At 37.1% G+C, this 16,355-nt stretch overlaps 1 protein-coding gene across 2 annotated transcripts in view; it reads right to left on the bottom strand.

Moving 5' to 3' along the window:
- Nucleotides 1-16,355, bottom strand: part of EFCAB12 (EF-hand calcium binding domain 12) — a 1,195,865-nt gene that overhangs the window by 769,345 nt on the left and 410,165 nt on the right. For both annotated transcript variants that reach the window (XM_044078632.1, XM_044078631.1), the window contains exon 3: nt 6,964-7,167. In XM_044078632.1, the coding sequence (XP_043934567.1) occupies nt 6,964-7,167 (204 nt within the window). The remainder of the gene's footprint in view (nt 1-6,963; nt 7,168-16,355) is intronic.

The following is a 16,355-nucleotide window of genomic DNA, read 5'->3' as shown; positions in this document are numbered from 1 at the left end:
ATAAATGACTGTACCAAAAAAAAACACAGTGTCCTGCACCTAGCATACAAATTCAAAAAACCTTGGAAAAATGGTAGAAAAACAGATTTCTGCATTTTTTTCACATAAGCATTAACTTGGTAAACCTCCCCTGCAAGGCATGCCAGCACATTAAAAATACATTTCCTAGAATAAAAATAATATATTCACAGAAAAAAAATGCAATTTCATAAGAAAAATAAAATTACGGAAGGTTTTACCCAGCAGGTTACTTATCTGCACAGACTATCAAGATCACTACCCAACCTTTAGTTCCATGAAACCCACACAGACAGCACAGTTCAATGTCAAGAAATCTCTGAAGCTTTTGTCACCCAAAATTACTTTTTATGCCTGACAGTTGGTGCAGAAGGCCAAGGCTGTGAGCTGTAGTTCCTGTGATACATGGTTTGATTCCCTTAGCCTTCATTTGTCTACTTAACCAGACTGCTTCCAACACACACAACAATCTGTATAGCAAGAACCCTATACTGTACCCTCATATCCATGCACAGTACCTTATATATCACTGTAAAAGCATGTGCTCAGTCATAAGTAATGTAACAATGTACATGGTAGCCAGGCAAAGGAAGGCATAGCACATCCACCCAATGTATATAACCTTGTCTAATGCACCATACACAACCCCAACAGACATAAAGTGCTACCAAAAAGTAAAAATGAACAGAGCTCTGAAAATGACTTTTACATTGCTTCAGGTGTTGTAGGGAAATGTTTAATAACCTGCTGACATAACACTGCAGGTGTAAGCTTCATGTTGATGGCTACAGTTAACATCTCTCAAACGGAATAAACTACAAAAACTACTGGTACTGAATGGGTAAGGCTATAGGTGAGTGTAAAGGCAGTTCAGTGAAAATTCCAAAGGGGGACACAGAGGAGTTAACTAGAAGCATATCACACATTATTATGGGCCTAATGCCACTGCCCGCAAGCCTGGAGATGAGATGCAGAAGATGAAGGAAGGAACTACAAGCATTTCCCATATGCCAAAAGTTAACTTGCAAAGTACTGATAGTCTTGCATTAGGGTGTAATGGAGTGATGGAATAAGTGTTTATTATATGATACACAATGAAAGCATGAGGAATGCTTCACTTTATTTTACAAGCTCATAAGTATCTTTTGGTGTAGTATTTAATAGGAATGTAACATCCAGCAATATGGTTTTGATTGGCAAGCTTTAGTCCATGGAAAAGCAGAATTACTACAGAGGTGTAATTTTGCTGTGTAGAATATAATTAAGAGTCCACATATCCACTTAGCACCTAAACGCTGCATTAATTCTACTATGTTAAGCAAACTATATGGTTTTAATTGAGCAGCACTACACTTTGATGCCTGCTTCTAAGACATCAAAATGAAATATATGCAAGGGAAATATTTCATTTTATTTTACACAGTTGTAAGTGTAATTTTATGCAATTTTTAACAGGGAAGCAACATAATGCAACATTGTTTGGCTTTTGATTATAAAGTGCTATCATGTAATGCCTGATGTTTGCAAACATAATTCCATGCACTGTTTAAACAAAAGGAATATTTCACTTTATTTTATATTTTTAGTCTCGTTATCCCTGCTGCCTACCAGTCATTAGCCTTTCAGCAATGAGCCAGACATCTTTCATTAGTGGGGCAATGGCTGGTCACAACAGACCATGATCTAGGCAGCCATTAGGGGTTTTGTATTGTATGTCTCTAATCCCTTTTCCTAGCAGCAACATCCATGCTTACAGGTGTGAGGGTATGCAATGCCTTCCCCTGATGATGTATATAGTCCTGCACATTTCCAGTGAAGGTTACCATTTATGTGGTTTGCCAGGAATAAAATATATGTCCTACCTAGTCTTGCCCATAAGACTCCTTTCCTCAGAGAGGTGTCTTCATGTCACAAGTAAAATCATCACTATCCTACTAGAATGGGAAAGACAGCACTGGCTATTCACCTCCATCCTCGCCTGCCTGGTTTCTCCAATGCCTGAACTTCCCGCAAGGTTGGAAATGAGATCCAGAAGATCATATGAATAATAGTCAGGGCTTTATCTATCTATTCCATGAAGCCAGGACTTTATTTTACATTTTTTACAAATGTTATCTGGCACACTGTTTAACTGTAAAACAACATTTAGCAACATGGCTCTGACAGGCACAGACTATTCTGTGATGCCCAATAATGAAAAGCTATAGCTAAATATCAGCAAGATGAATATTTAACTTCATTTACTTGTTTGTAAATATCATTTGGTACACTATTTAATGGGGCACTAATGCAGATGAAGTAGGTAATCTGCTTTTCAACCTTCTGCCCATTAAAAAATATGTTGATAAGAGTTCAGATTATTAAAAGATAAGTTGATAAGAGTTCAGGTTTTTGCAAAAGAGTATTGCTTTATTTCAAAACTATTAGATGGCAATTCTCATGGCTTTTGCTTTTGCTATTGCTCTTTCTCATGAGACTTTGCATTGTTTGGGTGGCCCCCTTTACTTGTTTTTGTTCACTAAAGTCACATGGGCTGGAAGTTATATTTATGAATTCCCATTCAATTACAAATTTTCTGAATTCTTGACTTTTGTATTCAACATCATTGTCAGATAAGGCAACAACAGCTATTCCATTGTCTTTAGAATACAGACACTAATCATGCTTTCACTTGTGATGCCTGCCAATGTGATTATTTCTGGAATCTTGGAACAATAAGCCACACATATAAGACACACGGCTTCTTCAGAGCAGAACAAACCAATGGCCACTTGACTCCATGGACAATATGGAATGGGGTATACTAATATTGCTTTGGGTGTTGTTAAGCTACATACTGCAGGTGGCACAACTCTGTATTACTTATTCCGGGTCAACATTCCTTGTCAATACAGATTTTTTTGTTCTTTCTTTGCATTTTTATATTCCCAAATGTGACACGTATCCTCTCAATCATTTGTTTTCTTTACTGACTAGAAAATATTACTTTGTCACTTCTGAAAATTAAGCCCTGGATGCAAATTATTTCTACTTGAAAGAAAAAGTAAGACTGAATTTCTTTCCTTACTAATGATTTCTTGGTCTTCCTATCCTTTCATTGTTCCAAGCTTCAGTGTCTGCATGTCCAAATCAATGTCAGCACATCTGTGAAATTCTTTTAGTTTTTCATCTGTCACTGGTAGCTGCAAAATTGTCCAAAGAATATCTGTTCCATTTCGATATGAGTCTGTTTTATGCATCAATAAATATTTTGACCCATAAGCAACTGGTCTATTGCCTTGTAGGATCACAGCTCATACAACATTTTGAGTGGAATCTACTTGTAACACATTTTTTTTATTTACATCATGGCACTTTATTTAATGTTAAAGTATATTGTAACTATATATTTTAAGTATTTCAAAAGCCTTTTTTTAGCTCCATTCCCAACCTACATCTTGCTGTTAAACATCTTCCAAGAGACAGTTATCTCAGTCTAATTAGCTACAAACGTTGCAATATATTGCATCAATCCTAGAAACCTTTATAATGCGCATATGTCTTCTGGTTTTGGGACTTACTGATTCATAGGTAAGACTTGTGAGACATTTTAAGCCATAACCAAAAGCGAAGCGCCAACAAAAAATAGAAAATATTCTCCGGCACAATGAAGGGTATCCTTGTAGTGTAGAGACAGGCAGGCAACTCGGAGGTTTCAAAGACTTTATTCCACCAACTCAGCACATACGAATAAAAGGCACAAACCAAAAAACCATACCATAGAACAGTTTGATTAAGCGCTTTCATCTCCTTACAACGGAGACTTCATCAGAATGTATCTTTTAATTTACAAAGGCTTTTTGTACTCACATCAATCAACAGTCACCCTATAAGCTGCTAGTAAGCCTTAAAGCTAAAGCGCTGCAAAACCTTGTGCAAATATATACAATTAAATGTAATTTCATTACAAGGCCCACATATTGCATATTGTATGTTATTTGTTCCAGGTATACACATATATACATATAGCCCCCCACCACCAAATACAACCAACAAAAAAATCCATTTAAGCCATCCCAATTTTTGTTTGATGAGAATCAACTCATGTACCTGTTATCTATAACATAAAAACATTAACCACTATGCCGATCCCCAACGTTCACAACTGCTCTGACTTTCTACATTAGGTTTCAGTCTGTCTGGCATTAGAATATAATGTGCATATTTTGGACTTGTTTAGTTTGGAAGTATGCTGCTTTAACCTGTTAGCATCTGTATCAATACTGTCATATTCTCCTTGTACCTGACCTCATATTGACAAAAATCAGTTATGTTTTCAGCAATTTCTGTAGGGCAGATCTTTGACATATCTCTATTATTGATGAAACAGAAAATAGATATCTATGGAATTAATACTTTCCTAATAATGCATTAAATGTATGCAGTTTGGAGCTTTGTAGAGTGGTAGAGTTTTTAGTTGAATCTACAAAAGAATCTACAAAAGAAGCTGCTGTTAAAAAGGGAAATTAGTAGGACATATAAAATATTGCATGATCACTGTAGGAATCAATCAGAGGTCAGAAATGATTGGGAAGAGAGACCGGCTAAGCAATTCAGAAGAAAACAATGGGAGAACATATGTACGGCTCTCAAATATGCAAAAAAGTCTAGAAATGTTAGGATTTTTTGCTCAGACGTGTTGCATAGGCATTTTTAAACACAAGCAGACTCCAAATAATTTTTTTCTTGTGTAGATGGCAAATGTTGGAGGTGTAATAGGGAAGAAAGAGGTAACTGGGAGCATACATTTTGGCAGTGTGATGAGTTGGCAGACTTTACAATTTCCCAACAAAGTACACTGTCAGCAATATTATATAAGCAAATGGATATAACTAAGAAAATATTTTTTGAGCTGGGATACAGAATCTAAATTGCCTAGACATAGTAATGTTTTGTCAAGTTTCATTCCGATGGTTGCCAAAAAAAAAGCAATTACTAGAAAATGGAAACTAAAGTCTAAACCAACTGTATCTGAAGTATAGAATATTGTAACAAAGATAAAAGAACTGTATGTGGGATATTTAGAAAAAGGGTAGGAACAAATTACATGGAAACAATGGAAATTGTGGGAACAACATATATAGAATAATGTTTTGGAGGAGGAGTGAGGTTTAAAGGAAGGCATGAATTGAGCAATTTAGGTCATATATTTTCCTCAGATTTTGGCTCATATGAGACTGGAGAGGAGTTGTGTGATGCATAATCTAGCCCTTCCACGTCTTAATCTGAAAGAAGCTCTTCCTCAGAAGAAGAAGAGGGGGAACCTTTTCCTCTCAGAATGAGAAGAAACTGGTGTTAAGTATTGTACAGACTGAAAAGCTCTAAAAAGCCCTTCTGCAAAATTGTACCATTCATTTTGGAACATCCTGACATTAGTTATAGTGAAAGGTGAGGAAAGCCGCTTGCTTTTTGAGATTTTGTCTTTGGAGTGTCCAGCTTAATTGTTTTGGATGCATCAGACATCCAGAGCTGCATGAGTGAGACTGCTACCTTCTCTCTTACTAAGTTCTGAAGCTACTGTCTGACAATTCAGACAAAAGAAAACAGTCTTTTCTCTTCTCGGTAGTTACCTGACATCTGGTATTAGTGGACATGCCTGGCCCATAGTTGCTTCCCACAGATCTATACCAGAGGAGTCAGGAAGATCGGACTGAGGGCTCCATGATGGGCACAGTGGATTTGTCAGTTCCAGACAGGAAAAGAAAGTGGAGTTGTCAGTCCCAGACTAGGAAAACAAAGTCAAAAGAAGGGTTCATTCAGTGTACTGTTTAGCAGTATTTCTTCTTTTTCTTTACCTGAAGGAGGATTTCCAATGAAGAGGAGTCAGCAGCCATGAAGGACCAAGATCAAGGCTATTAAGCTGACTGTGAATGGTCTTTGGGGTGAAAGAAAGGGAAACTTGTCTACCACACACTCATTTTCCCTTTCAGCTAGATAAAATAAAAACATTTCTACAACTTTTGGTCAAAAAATAAAGTAAGGTCCCTTAAGGGGTACTTATCTGCCCAGAAAGCTGACATACAAAGCAACCACCAGAAATTAAGCCACAGAGGAGACAAAATGTCCGACTGAACTCTTCAACATCAAGAAAGTTCTAAATTTGTTGCCCATATGTCTCCTTTTATACCAGCCCATCAACACACTTCTATGTGCGATGCATGAGAAAGGCAACCAAAAGCTTTTGCACACTCTCCAAATGTCCATTTCTTGGTAGGATACATCCCATACAGCATTATGCAACTGCAACAGTGCTCCAGTGATGAACATCTGTCTGTTACTTTCCATCTGGGTTGCAACTACAAATAATACTTCAAGCTGTCACTACTGCACACTCTGTTTTTTCCTCTTCATCTGCTTTTTGTTATGACTTGTAATTAAAAAATATAAGTAAAGCATTAATAAAGTTGGCACAGTAATCAATATGAAGACATCTTTGAGGAACACCTGTCTTTGACACTAAGGACAATTTCTTCCCCACATTTATGTCCTTCAGCAATAACTCACCCATGGGCATTGAACCTGCAACATTTTAATCAAAAAAGCTGAGCAGCGGGATAGCATTCATAGTAGGCGTATGCATTTTTTCAGAAGGGCAACAGCAAGCCATACTTCTAATGCCAAGGTAAATTAGTGTATTGGCTTGCATTTGCACAGTAATCCATGTGAAAAAAGCATGCTCTGATGACCAGTATATTTTATCACAAATCACTAAACTAACTTAGCACTTAAGTTCCCAAATCTACAGGAAGCAAAGAAAACTATGAAGAAAAATGCTTACAACTTTGGGCAAATCAAAGAACGATAATTAATGTGGTAAACATCAACTTCCGGTAACTACCTACATGCAAGTAAATAAAAACTATGCAAAGCACTATGATAATGGCTATTATTCACATATCTATATACCTCCAGGATGACTTTTTGAAACTCTTCTCTTGTCATCTTTCCTTTCTTGTTTTTTTTGGCCCTGCGGAAAAGGTCTATTAGTCGTAAGCCATGTTTCTGAAGGTAGTGGTGTAAAATCTCAAAAGCCTGAGGAGATGGTCTGCGGATGATAGGAGTGATGGAACGGGACTTTGACCACCTAATCTGCTGTGAAGATGCAGAATCCTTAAAGACACAAATATTTAAAGTAGAAATCAACAACAAGTTCATTGAGGAATATCATACTTACTAACACCAACAGAGTGGAAGAAAACTGTTTTCTTAATATTCTTTGCTGAATTCCAAAAACACAGCATTGCATTTATCATTCCATTCTGACTGTTTAGATGTCAGATATTTCTTTCTTGTTTACAGCACTAATAAGACAGTGTTAATTTGTCACCCCATGGCCTTCATGTATAAAAAAGACATCTTTGTCATCAAAGGAGAACTATCAGATCACCAAATAAACAATTCTACAGGTTCATATGTACAATAAAACAGATTACTGTATAATTCTTCATGTATAACTGTGGTACAATTTACCAGAAATGTCCAAGCTGGGCAACATAGCAGATCTGTACTAATCATGAAGTATGATGCCTAAATGGGTACCAGTTTATCCAACTTTCTTATCACTATCTCCACTGAACATCTTTCAGTCTACAAGAAAAAGTCTCGCTTACAACTGTGGTAATCACCTATCCATACAAAGCTTTTACATGAGCTTTATATTTAGCTGTAAATCACCTAAGCACATATTCTACAGTAAAATATAACACAAAAAGCATGTCTAGGGATTTACTCCATTGATTACAAAAACAAAATATATATTGTATCCCAGTCAGTCTGTGATCAGCATGGGTGTAGTCAAGCACAGATTGACTGTAAATTATGATATACAAATACTTATGAAGAGGAATTATTTATTTATTTTTGTTAACCATGTAAGTAAACTGGTCCAGATTCCATTTTCAGCCATGATCCAAGCCAGGTGGCAGAGACAGCAGTTACATTCAGATAGTGTACATTAACATTCAGCTACAATATACTCACAATAACAAATCATTCATTAGTACATATTTAGTATCTTGTATTATAGAATCCTCAAAAAAGTACAGCATTTAGTCCACATTTTGTCCCCAGAAATAGCAGGAGGAAGAATATTGAAATAATTATCCAAAGATTAGATGAATAACATTATGCATTATTGGCTGCACTTTGCAGACAGAACTGCCTGCATACTGCGCGTATATTCTTGTTAGCTGTATTGGAATCATCTTGTATCCCTTTAGCAGTTATATTTGTACGTAAGGTGCTCCTTTGTTAGAATTTCCAAAGTGTGTGAGTTTACCCATCTTAAGAGCAACATCTCCTCTATCATCAACATGCAGACGATATAAAATGGGAATAAATGAGCCAGCAAAGCTGGTGAAGGTAAGCTTACTATAGTATTATATACATGGTTAAATGCTTACAACAAATTTTAATACATAAGTTTGCTTTGGGGTAACAGCTTGAAAGTTTTGTGTACAAATCTAAACTTTCCATCTTACCCCTGGTGATCAGATGTAGTTCCCTTGAAAACAGCCCTTCTGCAAAAACTAATATGAAGCTTCAGGGACTCCTAAAAGGCCAAGGACATTTTCATTAAGCTAACCTCTCTCCTCCAAAGCCCAGGGATACTGACTGCTCAAAGTAGGGTACTTGCCCAGGTCTGAACAGATGATAAGTTTAAGTTTCAGATAAATATTTGGACAGAGGTTGAAAATATACCTGCAGCTCAGCAGATTATGTCTAAAATGAATTGACGGCATATTACAGATATATCAAAATGCTCACATCGAAAAAGCTAATGGTACAACTGTGTTGAATACACCAAATGCCACAGCATTCAAATAAACATATCTGCTTACAAGCCATACACGAATATACTCAGCTGTTTTTGTTTTGTTACTTTCATTTACTATTTTAATCCCTAATGCTTGGGCTGCTATTCACAGCATTCCATGGTTTCATAGGATCATAGGAGGTTACTAGACTATTGACCAGGAGGGCATTTCAAGCCTAGCTGTTTCATCCCAAGGATATACCATAGATACTCTAGTCAGTACCCAGGATTGTATTTAGCAATGACTGCCTATGTCCAGGAGGGTTGTAGGGTTATCCCTGGTAAGAATTTATGATGCCCCATCCACTCTTCCAAGTTCCTTTTGAACAGTGTCATAGAGGTGCTCTGCTTCACATAAATTGGCAGCCTATTCCAAAGAAGTGACAGTCGCTGGTAGACAAATCTGTCCCTCTAGCACATCCTATTCAGGTTGCAGGCCATATATAGGTCCCTGGAACTGGTAACTCTAGTCCCATTTGATTTATGGATGTGCAGCAAATTCATTAGGTTTGGGACCGAGATTTCTCTGTTAGCCATATATAAATCTCCCCTAGGAAGTCTATACGATACTGAGTATAGTGATAGGGACTTTAGTCGGTTTGTGAAAGGTACATGCTGGAGTCTCTTGATCTTCTTAGTTAGAAACCTCTGAAGTCTCTCCAATTGCTGCAGGTGCTTTGTAAGGTACATGCCAAAAGGGCCTGATTAAATTACGGGCCTGATAAGTGATGAGTATAGAGGGGTTATAACCTCCTTTGCTCTAGAGGTGATGCCTTTGCTAATCAAGCATGCAACGTAGAAAGCCTTCCTTACTACAGTAGACACATGGTGGTCAAAGTTAAAGTTCCAGTCTACTTGTGATCCCAGATCTCTTACCACTTTATAGGTACATAGGGTATTGTTAATTTGATAGTGTGAATGGGCATTGTTTTTACCAAAGGGAATGATGATGTATTTATTTGCATTCAGTTTGAGACCCTGCATAAGACCCTCCTGAAGTATACTCATATCATTTGGGGATTCAATAATTGCACCCAGTTTGCAGTCGTCTGCAAACTTTGTCAGCCACAGTCTCTTAGTTTTGGCCTGAACTTCTCAGAAGTATATACCAAACAGTAGGAGGCCCAGCAGTGACCGTTGTGGCACCCTGCTGGTGACAGGTCTGCTGGTTGATATGGAGTCACCCACTATGACAGTGTGACCAGTTTGTGAGCTAACTGGCAACTCATCTTACAACAAAGGGGTTTACATTCAGTTTGCTAAGTTTATTGGTAATGCCTGAGTGTGAGATTGTGTCAAAGGCTTTTGCCAAGTTAAAGTATGCTGTGTGCACAGATCTGCCCTTGTCACTGGCCCTGGTCACATTTTCAAAGAAATCCACCAAGTTTAACTGGCTGGATCTGTCCTTGATGAAGCTGAATTGGGTCAGATCCAAGGTTTGGAGGTTGCCTATGTCTTTATTTATGAGGTCCATGATGATATGTTCAATGGTTTTAGAGATGAGGCTGGTCAGATTTATGGGTATATAATTCCCTGGGTCTGTTGCTAATTTCTCTAGTTCCAGTCCATGACCCTACTAGGTGACACTACTGAGTCTCCTAAAATGCCATATATTCCTCCTCAAATACACACAATTGAAGTCAAAAGATTGTGACTGGATTTCTGTCTAAAAGTGCTTGTGTGTGTGTGTGTGTGTGTGTGTGTGTGTGTGTGTGTGTGTGTGTGTGTGTGTGTGTGTGTGTATAGGGAAAGCATCCTTCCCCTGTATAGTGGCTGTACATCCACACTACCTGTTATTTAATATAACAACCTCAGAAGTCACCATTATTCAAAGAAAAGAAAAAAAATACTTTATTAAAAATGTATTTGTCTTTCTGCTTTTTAAGGTAAATTTGAAGGAAAAGTGCTATTTCTGAAACACAGTGTTTTGATTAAATTACCAAAATACACAAAACTTAAAACTTCAAAAACAACATAAAAAAGGCGAATGCTTCTCCAGGAGCGCACCAGGGGAATCAGCGGAAGTGCCAGCCTGTAATTTGTTTGAATGATTCACCCAGCCAGCCTGATGCTAATAGAAGTATACGAAGGAGTAGGGGAGAGGTAACTCGCAAACAAGGTAACGAGTTGCTTGACAGAACGAATGGAGCTAGTAATGTTACAGCCATACCTTCAATGGCGAACTTTTTGAGTAAAAAAGACTTCTTTGGCCTTTCTAATAATTCCGACGGGAGTTCTGTGAACCGAGAAGGCTCGGTGAGTAATTTTGTTGATAAATTGAACATTTTTGATCAGAAACTGTTTAAGTGTAAGAAATTGCAACTTGAGGTTGCATACCTGCAGGAATGTATTTCTAAGAAGGTAATTCCTAAGGGTTTACGCCAGTGGCGTTATCCTGCAGGTTTGGTTAACAATTCTGTATACCACCAAGAACTGTTAACCCTGTTTGATAAACAGGGCTTTGACTTTTTGTTATCACTGATCAACTTCTATGGTTCGGAGATCATAGGACTTAAAGAAGAGTTAGAAGTATTGGAGTCTGGCTTATTACAGGACAATGATTTTGCAAGATACAAATATGACTATTTGAGAACTTTTTCAAGTATTGAAGCATCTATTTCTAAACTTGTTGCTAATAAAAAACGGAAAACGGATAGAGATATTTATGATTATGAAAATAACAAAGCCTATCCCCCTCCCCCAATAGTGGGACATCATTTAATCAAAAGAGGGGTATTTAATGATACAGTCACCACCCCTGATGATAACAGTAATCAAGAACAGCTTCCGGTTCGTAGAAGTGAACGTATTAGGAGCTTAGCTAATAACAATAATAACAACAACAATGCACAAGGCCAAAATCAAAATCAAGAACTTGCTCCAGATGAAAGAGACCAGGGTTTTTCCAGGGGCAAGAACAGGCAGAACAACAACAATACCCGCACAAACAACAGGGGTCAAGCACAGAGGAGGAAAAGAGGGAATCAACGGAGGAGATGATATTCCCTCTAATGACAGGACCTAAGATTCTTATAAGTCAAAATGGTGACTTTAAGATATATAATTATACGGTTCTGTCTGTAGATCAACCTCTGATTGACTTTTTTTCAAAAGGACTGTCGTTCATTCCAGATAGAAGGGGTGAACTAGTTAAAACTATTATTGACCTGAAGCTGTATGTTAGGAAGCTGAACTTGGCAGTTTCATTAGGGAATACTCCTGTACTTTTTAACACCTTTAGAGTATCAAGTGTATTTAATCCACCATTAAATTGTGTGTTAAACACTTTTGAAAAACTATGTGACATAGATATAAAGGCTAGACTAACTAATAATCATTTTTCTAAAATGAGATGCAATATTTTAAAAGATGAGTTAGCTTTCATCTCACTTCTTAATGAATGTAAAGTTAGAGTCATGAAGCCTGATAAGGGAGGGGGTTTGGTGTTTATGGATGAATATCTGTATGAAAGCAAGATGTTGAAACATTTACAGTCTGACACCTATTTGAAATCTGGCTTGAATGAGGTCCATGCAGCCTATAAGAAAATTAGGGGTGTTCTGGATGACCTCTTTCTGGAAGGTAGTATTGATTGTAACACCTTTCATTTTTTGTCCATGCCAGCCCCTAAAATTCCTACCATATTTGGCACACCAAAAATTCATAAAAATCTAGTAGATCCCCCACTTAGGCCAATAGTGGATGGAAGAGGGTCTATCACTTATACGTGTGCCAAATATGTTGATGGGATTCTTAAACCTTTGATACAGGATGAACCCCAGATCTGTAAAGATTCCTGGAATTTTTTGGAGAACATAAACAAAATTGAATACAACTTGGATTATGTCTTCCTAGTAGTAGATGTGAAAGATCTATATACAGTCATTCCACACCAATTGGGTATCGATTGGACAAGAAATTTTATGTTGGCCAAAAATGCCACTAGTGTGGAGATGTATGTAGTGGAGACTCTTTTAGAGTTGGTATTATCAAATAACTTTTTAGTGTTTAAGAACCAGTTTTTTCTTCAAAATACCGGGATAGCTATGGGTTCACCCTGTGGGTGCAGTTTTGCAAACAGTGTAATGGCATTTTGGGAACGTCACTTGCTGTTTAATAATGAAATGTATCAACAACACATCACTTGGTATACTAGGTACCAAGATGACATGTGTTTTATCTGGAAAGGGCCCCTTAATCTGATATCTGACTTCATAGACAGCATTTCTAGAATGACTGACTTCTTAGAGTTTACGTACTCTATAGGAGTTGATGAAATAAACTTCTTAGATGTAAAAATAAGTAAACAACAAGTTTAAATCTATGATTTATAGAAAGGTAACATGTTCAAACAGTTACCTTCACTTTTCAAGTTGTCACCCCTTTTATCAAAAAAGAAGTGTAGTAAAGGGGCAGTTTGTTAGGGCTGCCAGGATGATATCAGATGAGGTAGATTTCATTAAGGAATGTGATAATATAGGGAAAATGTTTTTGAGTAGAGGGTATCCTGATTATCTAATAAAGCAGATGATGGATGAAGTGCAGGTCAAAAGAAGCAACGGACACTTCTTGCCCCTGTTAGGTGGTGGCACGATGGATAGAACACTTAATGCCAATACAAACAATGCTACCACGGCACTACCTAGGATTAATTTTCTTTTTACATTCAGTACAGACCATCAAATAATTAGGGAAATTTTAATCAAGAATTGGAGTATCATCCTAGAGGATAGGGGCTTAGTTAAAGTTTTAGGCACACACCCAACATTTACATATAGAAGGGGTGTTAATCTTAAAAATCTTGTAGAAAAGACTAAGGTCAAAAGTAAAGATAAGGCCGTGGGTATGCGAAAATGTGGAATGTGCCCACAATGTAAATTTATCCTCCCTGGTAATAAAATTAACATTAATAGGAAAAATTACTTTATTAATGGTAATTATAATTGTGAATCTAGGGGGGTAGTTTATGTCGCCTTATGTGAGAAATGTCCCTCCTTCTATATAGGCAAAACCGAGAGGAGGTTAAGGAAGAGAGTATATGAACATCTTTATGCCATAGGGAGGAATGATTTGACTAATGCACTCGCTAGGCACAAGTTAGAGTATCCAGAACATGGTTTCCTATTCACTGTTGTCCACCAGGTTAAAAATGATATTAGGGGTGGACCTTGGCAGTTACACTTGGAAGAGCAAGAACTGTTTTGGCAGATCAGAACATCTGCACATATTCCCCCAGGTTTGAATGATTTTGCTTCAATTAGGTGTATTCTTAAGCTAAAAGCTCTACTTAGATGAATGTTTAGTTGGGGAGCCTCAGTGATGTTAAATCTTACTTATATACTTAGTCTTTGTTTTAAAGAGGCAGTGTTAGAAATGCAAGAACTTAAATTCATTTTCAAATTATTAACTTTATGTGTATTTATAAACATATTTATTATTACTTTATTTATAAAGTTGAAGGATGGTTATTAAATTGTGATAAGTTTTTAAATAGGAAATTATCAGGTTACATATGGAATCTGAAAAAATCATAAAAAAGGAAAAAATTGATTCGGTTTTTAATGTATGCTTGGTATTTTAACCTTTGAATGGTAATTATGGTGGGGTTTAAATTGGTTTTAATTGAGTTGATATTTTGATTGGGTAATTAGTTTCTAATTTGTTGCTTGTTAGAGTGAATATATATGGAGTGCTGTGTTTAATGCATTTTGTCTGATGAAGGCTAAGCATGGTCTTGGCCGAAAGCGCTTACAGTAATAAATTAGTCCGTGCCTTATTTACCAGTCCGATTCCGCTGTCTTTTTTGTTGTTTTAGTGTTTTGATTAATACAATTCGAACATTCGCATTTGGCAAAAGAAAAAACACTCATTCCTGCTAACACTCCAGACTGAGGCCACCCACCATATGAACCATCAGCAACATGAATACTCAGTGGTATATACTGAGAAGAAAGTGATCAGAAATCCAGTACTGCACCATGCAGCCAAGCCACGATGTTTTGTATTTCAAGAAGTAAGGGTGCTCAATAAAGAAAAATAAATCTTTGTATGCATATACACAGACTTGCACCTTAGCATGTCCAGCTACCTTATTATACTTCAGTCTCCTCTAGGAGGTTCCTCTGCACCTCTGCAAAGCCCCAGTGCTCCTCTCATCCCCCTGAAATGGAAGAACTATCACAGCTTGCTTTATCCCTTACAAGCTGTCCAGTACCCTAAGATGCAGGCAGAGATCTGGCCATCATTTGCACAGATTGTTTTTAGTGACAGTGCATGTTTTATTTAGTTTAACATTTTAAGCTTGATATTTGCTAGTACAGTTAACAACTTCTAGAAAGGATTACATATTTTAGGAAAGGAAGAAGTGCCTCTGGTGTAATAAAGGGAGTTCATTCACAGTCATTTCAATATTCAAGTGTTTAATAAGCAAAACACAGTGATCAGTACAAGAGCTGGGTAATGCCCAGGTGCAGGACATCTAACAGAAACTTAGCAGTGTTATGACTGCTAAAATCTATCTCTGGAGACAGTGAAGACAGAAACAGGGTTGGAATAATATAACAGATATTTTCTCAAATTGTTAAAACCAGGAACATTTAGCATTAGTTTGTGTTCCAAGGAATGGGACAATTAACACCCAAGGCAATGATTAACTTTTCAAGAAGGTTTAAGTATTAACAAGGGGGGCATGAATGTAGTCACATGTAATAGGGATGCAAAAGGGGGACAATAGGGATGACATGACCAGATTAAGGAGTTATACAGTGCTTTAAACAAGAGGTATAGGGCTAACAGATGTCTTTTTAGGGGCACATGGTACTCCAAGCTCTACAAATTATTCAAAGAAATATAAGTCAAGTTCTAGAACTAGAATTGATAGGACATGCTTAGTTAATAGCAAGAGTGTTCACATATCTCATGGTGATATCAGATCATGCCTCAGTGTAGTGCCAGTTACGGATAAATATGTCCATTACTATACGATCTTACTACAAAGAGACACTGAAGGTTCATTTATTATTTAATGTTATGAGTTTTGCTGACTGCAGCTGTTAGTGAGTGCAATAGAAAAGTACAATGGAATTGAGCAAACTGTGCTTGATGAGCAACAGAGGCAAGATAAAGAATTAGTGAAAGAAGTAAAAACATATACCACTGATCTTTAAGGGAAAAAAGCAAAGTGCTGAGTTTGGAAAAATGATTTAAATGAAGGTCGCCTAACAGTTCAAAAACAGACAGAGCAGGTACAGTGAGTGGCAGATTTATTAGCTAGGAAATATGATTTTTAATACGACTTGCTCAGAGAAAATCTTTTCCCATAACTCAACAGGATACTGAAAGCATGTGAATTTGACAAAGAAAAGGTTTCAGGTAGACATTCAGCAGAATATGGATAAAGGAAAAAGGGAGTGATAATACTGACTGCCAGAAGGGATTCAGTAATGATAGAAGAGAAAGGAAAAAAAAAGGATAATAATGGCAG

The sequence above is a fragment of the Protopterus annectens genome, chromosome 7.part1 (assembly GCF_019279795.1).
Source record: "Protopterus annectens isolate FY-2018-M chromosome 7.part1, PAN1.0, whole genome shotgun sequence".
Taxonomy (NCBI): Eukaryota; Metazoa; Chordata; order Ceratodontiformes; family Protopteridae; genus Protopterus; species Protopterus annectens.
Note: the sequence above shows the minus strand (reverse complement) of the source record. Positions and strands in the feature narration are given on the sequence as shown.